Source organism: Pristiophorus japonicus, chromosome 2 (genome assembly GCF_044704955.1).
Source record: "Pristiophorus japonicus isolate sPriJap1 chromosome 2, sPriJap1.hap1, whole genome shotgun sequence".
Taxonomy (NCBI): Eukaryota; Metazoa; Chordata; class Chondrichthyes; family Pristiophoridae; genus Pristiophorus; species Pristiophorus japonicus.
The window spans coordinates 336,062,005-336,068,004 of record NC_091978.1 but is presented as its reverse complement, the minus strand read 5'-3'; the positions used below and the strand labels follow the sequence as shown (position 1 = coordinate 336,068,004).

Genomic DNA, 6,000 nt, shown 5'->3' with positions numbered 1-6,000 from the left:
ATCAAGAGTAAGACTAAGAACTAAAGTCCGTGTGTTCGGTTGAAAAACAGAAGTTAATCGGGCTACGTTGCCATGGAGCCCAACATTACTGAACAGTAACATTACTTAACTTCCCATAAAAATATAACCCCCAGAAAAGCGGAAGCTAAAGGGATATGTATGTTTTTAATCAGTAAAGGATCACCTTGCATACATTGCTGTCATGACTATTAAATATCCTGAAAGATCTAATACCTACTCTCCTGATAGGGAGTACTGTTCCACGTACTACAGCACTAGTTGCTGCAATGGACTGAGCTCAGTCACTGATACCTTATACTCTGCCTGAAATTCACCACTGACACTTGGTGACCTGGAACCTTCCAACGCACCGCCAAGGTGACAGTGGACGAGTCCACACACCTCGACACCGGGAGGGGGAGCGCACAATTACCGCGTTGACTAAGCTGAAGCAACAAGCGTGGATTTCCTTAAATATAATTCTACCGTTTTTTTTACGTCCAGTCCGATGACAGTCATTTGTGCCACGTTTAGAATTTGTGTCAATGCTTTGAAATGTGAGGGTTTAGGTGTGTGCGCACCCCCCCCCCCCGCGTGCTGTGTGAGGGGTGGCGGAGGCGGAGGCGCGTCACTGGGACGGGAGGCGGAGCCCGGAGCCGTGCTGTGGGCCGCAGTGCCGAGCCGGCCTGGACTGTGAGAGCAGCGGGGGGGAAGGTGAGGCAGACAGGCAGTAGCAGCGGCCGCAGTCAGCCTTGTACGGGTGGTAATGTATCAGGTACCGGCTCGGCTGCGCGCAACCTTACGCCAGCGGGATCTCCTCCAGCTCATGTCGGGCTCTTCCCCCGTCTGCCGGCGCCGGGCCCCGCTGCGGAAAACCGACTCGGTGCTGGGCGCCTGTGAGGTGAACACACACGTGGGAGCGGCCGGCGGAAAGGCAGCGGCGGGTACACCGGGCGGAGGAGCGGCGGCTGCGGCGGCAACGGTCGGTGCGGCAGCTGGTGAGTAGGAGCCACACTGGGCGCGGTGTGACAGGCGGGGGTCGGCGCGGTTCATTGTGTGGCACCAACCCGTGGTTCGCTGACTGACTAATCGAGGAGCGTCATTGACGCCGATTAATCGGGGGGCTCTATACCGGGAGGGAGTGGGGATGGTGCGGAGGAGCGTCGACTAATCGAGGATTGTGTCTCAGTACCGGGAGGGGATGGTGCGATTGATTCTGTGGCAATAATCAGTTCCCTGACTGACTAATCGAGGACTACCGACTAATCGGCGGGGGGCTATCTCTCTGTACTGGGAGGGGACATATGATGCGATTCATTCTGTGGCAGAGGAGGGACCATCTATAGTGAGGTCGAGCCATCCACTGATTAATCCAGAAGCGTCTTTCACTCCGACTAATCGGAGTGCCGCCTCTCTGTGGGTGGGTGCCGGTGTGATTCATTCATTCTTGGGCAAGGATGAGTGTTTTCTCTATTCGGAAAGTAGAAGTGAACGTCGTCAATTGTTGAGAAGGGCTGGGAGGGGCAACAGGGTCACTCGCTCTCAACATCATTCAAAAGACACGTTGGCCAACCGATGGGGTTTGGTGCCGAGTTGGAGCTACAGTTGGAGCATCAATTTTTAAACTGATGGCTGGAGCCCGGTGGGGGGGTTTCCAGGGGGTCTGCGAGGTCATAGATTGTCCATCTCATCAGAATCTGCACTTGTTGCTTCTGTATGTTAGAATCATAGAACTTTACGGCACAGGAGGCCATTCGGCCCATCGTGTCTGCCTACCAAAAAAGAGCTGTCCAGCCTAATCCCACTTTCCAGCTGTTGGTCCGAAGCCCGTAGGTAACGGCACTTCAAGTGCATATCCAAGTACTTTTTAAATGCAATGAGGGTTTCTGCCTCTACCACCCTTTCAGGTAGTGAGTTACAGAATCCCACCGCTCTCTGGGTGAAGTTCTCCTCAGCTCTCCTCTAATCCTTCTACTAAATACTTTATTGACCTATCTGCTAAGGGAAATAGGTGCCTCCTATCCACCCTATCTAGGCCTCTCATAATTTTACGCACCTCAGTTAAGTCTCCCTTCAGCCTCCTCTGTTCCAAAGAAAACAACTCCAGCCTATCCAATCTTTCTTCATAGCTAAAATTCTCCAGGCCTGGCAATATCATTTTAAATCTCCTCTGCTCCCACTCTAGTGCAATCATATCTTTCCTGTAATGTGGTGACCAGAACTGTACACAGTACTCTAGCTGTGGTCTAATAGGAACATTTTCTCCAAGCACATCCCTCCCTTGCTTGGGTTGCATAGCTGGCATTGTCTTTTGGAAGTTAGGGTTGGGGGGCGTATTGTGAAATCCATCTGTATTTGCAGGGAGTCCACGGGACAGAAAAGTTAGAACAGCATTCTTCTATAGCTGCAGATTATTGTAATTCTTTTTTGACAAGTGGTCTTTACCGGTGAGTACTCTTTGTACCCAGTTTTGCCATGTTTAGAAATCAGGGGAGATGTACTAACAATGCCAAGTAGCTGAATGATGAATGACTGGAATGTAACCAACTGATTGTTCTGTTCCGCCATGAGAATTGTTTCAATTTTCTCGAGTACATAGTTTAATTATTTGAAAGATTTATAATAAAAATGATACAATTTAAAAAAAAAATTGAAATGGGACTGGCAGAATGAATAAGCTGCTGAATTATGGCACCACTGATGAATGGGCACATTTCTGGAAGGATGCCCTCTTGAAGGGGTGATGTCTTCAATTTCCAAAAGGTAAGGTATTTTCTTTCAGAGGTGGTTCCTTTTTAATTTGGGGTTTGCTTCTCAAAATAGTATTCTCTTCAGTTTTAGAATCAAATCAGAATCTGCAATGCGTTTCCTGCAGATTCCATTGACAATCAAACACTGATCTTTGAATCAGTATAAGAACATAAGAAATAGGAGTAGGTCAGTTGGCCCCTCGAGCCTGCTCCACCATTTAATAAGATCATGGCTGATCTGATCTTCGGCTCAGCTCCACCCCTGCCCGCTCCCCATAACCCTTCACTCCCTTATCATACAAAAATCTGTCTATCTCCACCTTAAATATATTCAATGACCCAGCCTCCAAAGCTCTTTGAGGCAGAGAATTCCACAGATTTATGACCCACGGAGAGAAGAAATTCCTCCTCATCTCAGTTCTTAATGAGCGCCCCCTTATTCTGAAACTATTCCCCCCCCTAGTTTTAGATTCTCCCACGAGGGGAAATATCCTCTCTACATCTACCCTGTCAAACCCCCTCAGAATCTTATACATTTTAATAAGATCACCTCTCATTCTTCTAAACTACAATGAGGCCCAACCTGCTCACCCGTTCTTCATAAGTCAACCCCTCTTCATAAGTCAACCCCTCAATCTCAGGAATCAACCTAGTGAAGCTTCTCTGAACTGCCTCCAATGCAAGTATATCCCTCCTTAAATAAGGAGACCAAAACTGTACGCAGTACTCGAGGTGTGGCCTTACCAATGCACTGTACAGTTGTAGCAATACTTCTCTGCTTTTATGCTCCATCCTCCTTGCACCAATGGCCAACATTCCATTTGCCTTCCTGATTGCTTGTTGTACCTGCAAGGAAGCAAATTGTGGGGTAAGTGTCTGAATTCACTGCTTTTTGTTCCCCTATTAAAATCACTCTCTGGAAAAGACCACGTAGGCACGTTCTAGACTAGGCCTCCCGGGGGGGCCCGCTCCGGGAAAGGCCTCCCGGGGGGGCCCGCTCCGGGAAAGGCCTCCCGGGGGGGCCCGCTCCGGGAAAGGCCTCCCGGGGGGGCCCGCTCCGGGAAAGGCCTCCCGGGGGGCCTGCTTGTGATTTCAGTTCTATTTTCTGTTCGTTGGCTTTCCTACTTCAATGTCATCCTGGTGTTCTTTTCCATTGAGGGAGCGGTGTCGTGATTCTGGGATCTGCTATATTGGCATCCTGCAGAGGGAGAGCTGGTTGCTGCCTGTTTGTTGGCAGTTCATCAATACCTGACATACTGATGTGATCCTCCAATCGCAGCTTTACTTTTTCCCCGCTCTCCAGCCGGAGTTGGGTTTTCAGTGGTTGGGTCGCTCTCGTTGCCCGCAGTCTGACCGTAGTTTTTCTCCCGCCTAGCCGCTTCGCACTCTGCATCTGTTCTGCTCTGCACTTAATACCGTTTTAAATAATAAATACCTGATAATATTTGACAGGAATTGGAAATAAAATTGATTCCGCCATCTGAAGTCACATGATGTTCTGACCACGACATCTGACCATGCGATGCTGTGATCATGTGACATCTGATCCGATGACTATTACAGATGTCGTTGACTTTTTTTTTGCTCGTGGTTTCACTCCAGCAGTTGTTGAACGAGAAGTTCCAAGAACCTGGGGCCTCCTATGAGCAGACGAAGAGGGTAAACCGAGAAACTACAGCACAGGAGGAGGTCTTCAGCCACCAGCACTAGCCCGCTCTCCTGTAACTTCCAGGTCCTTTTGTCTTTCTCCTCTTATGTTCACCCTCTTCCCTTTCAGATAAAATATTAGTTTGTATTTCACTAGCAGGTGTTGAAGCATCCCACAGCCTAATAGCCCTCAGTTTAAGAATGTTCCTCCTCCCTTGCCCTTGCTTCTTCCAGTTTATTGGCTGCTCCTCTCTCAGTGCTGCTGCCAGTCCATGTTGCTGCTCCTAGTTCTGTAAACAATGATTGTGCCACCCCGCTTGAGCGCCAATCTCTCGACTCCTATCCCCTTCTCATTCCTTTCTACTTTGCTTCCCAAGACCACATTCCCCAGTTTCTATCTCTCCCTGAGCCCACATTCCCCATCTCTACCCCTGAAGTCCCATTCCTGAGGTTCCATCCCTTCCTGCTTCAGATTTCAGATTGCTGTCCACCATCCCTCTATCTCTCTCCCCACCCGCCCCCGCCTCCCCCAGATTTCAAGACTGCCTCCAAACCCAATAACCCCTCATTTTTTTGGGTGCATAGCACATTCTCATATTCTCATATTCTCACATGCGCAAAGTTTAACAAATGCCGGTCCCGGGCTGCGTGGGACTGGCAGAGAGCTGTGCTGCCCCGCAGCTTATAGGGAATGTGCCTCTGCCCCGCCCCAAATGGTGAGATCACCCCATCTCAGATGCTCTGCTGAATGTCAACACACACTATTCCTGCCTCTCCAGACTCCTTCTGTCTGCGCTCCATGGCGGCAGTCGAGTGACGTCGTGAGAGGGGTGGGTGGGGGTGGGGAGCACACTTGCGGCAGGAATTTTAAGGCGATGATCGCCACGTAAGTAATCTCCATATAAATCCAATGATCTCCTAGGCTGCTAGAGGCAGTTTCATTGTTCATCAAATCATTGAATGTTCTTTCTTGCTAGTATTTTTGGAAACCAATTGGAAAAAAGACTGCAATTATTTATCACAACTCCATTGAACAAAATAAAATAGTGCCATAGGTTATACTGAAAATACCCGTAATACATTTTAACTTGGACTTTTACTGTAATAGAATACTGTAGACTGCAGATAGAAACATAGAAAATAGGTGCAGGAGTAGGCCATTCGGCCCTTCGAGCCTGCACCACCATTCAATATGATCATGGCTGATCATGCAACTCTAGTACCCCATTCCTGTTTTCTTTCCATACCCCTTGATCCCTTTAGCCGTAAGGGCACATCTAACTCCCTTTTGAATATATCTAACAAACTGGCCTCAACAACTTTCTGTGGTAGAGAATTCCACAGGTTCACAATTCTCTGAGTGAAGAAGTTTCTCCTCATCTCAACATAAGAACAGAACATAAGCATTAGGAACAGGAGTAGGCCATCTAGCCCCTCGAGCCTGCTCCGCCATTCAATAAGATCATGGCTGATCTGGCCGTGGACTCCGCTCCACTTACCCGCCCTCTCTCCGTAACCCTTAATTCCCTTATTGGTTAAAAATCGATCTGTCTGTGACTTGAATAAATTCAATGAGCTAGACTCAACTGCTTCCTTGGGCAGA

At 48.7% G+C, this 6,000-nt stretch overlaps 1 protein-coding gene across 2 annotated transcripts in view; it reads left to right on the top strand.

The window, feature by feature from the left end:
* Positions 1–670: 670 nt before the first annotated feature.
* LOC139248643 (nocturnin-like) overlaps positions 671–6,000 on the top strand; it is a 39,044-nt gene continuing 33,714 nt past the window's right edge. For both annotated transcript variants that reach the window (XM_070872163.1, XM_070872162.1), the window contains exon 1: positions 671–998. In XM_070872163.1, the coding sequence (XP_070728264.1) occupies positions 767–998 (232 nt within the window). In that variant the 5' untranslated portion in view covers positions 671–766. The remainder of the gene's footprint in view (positions 999–6,000) is intronic.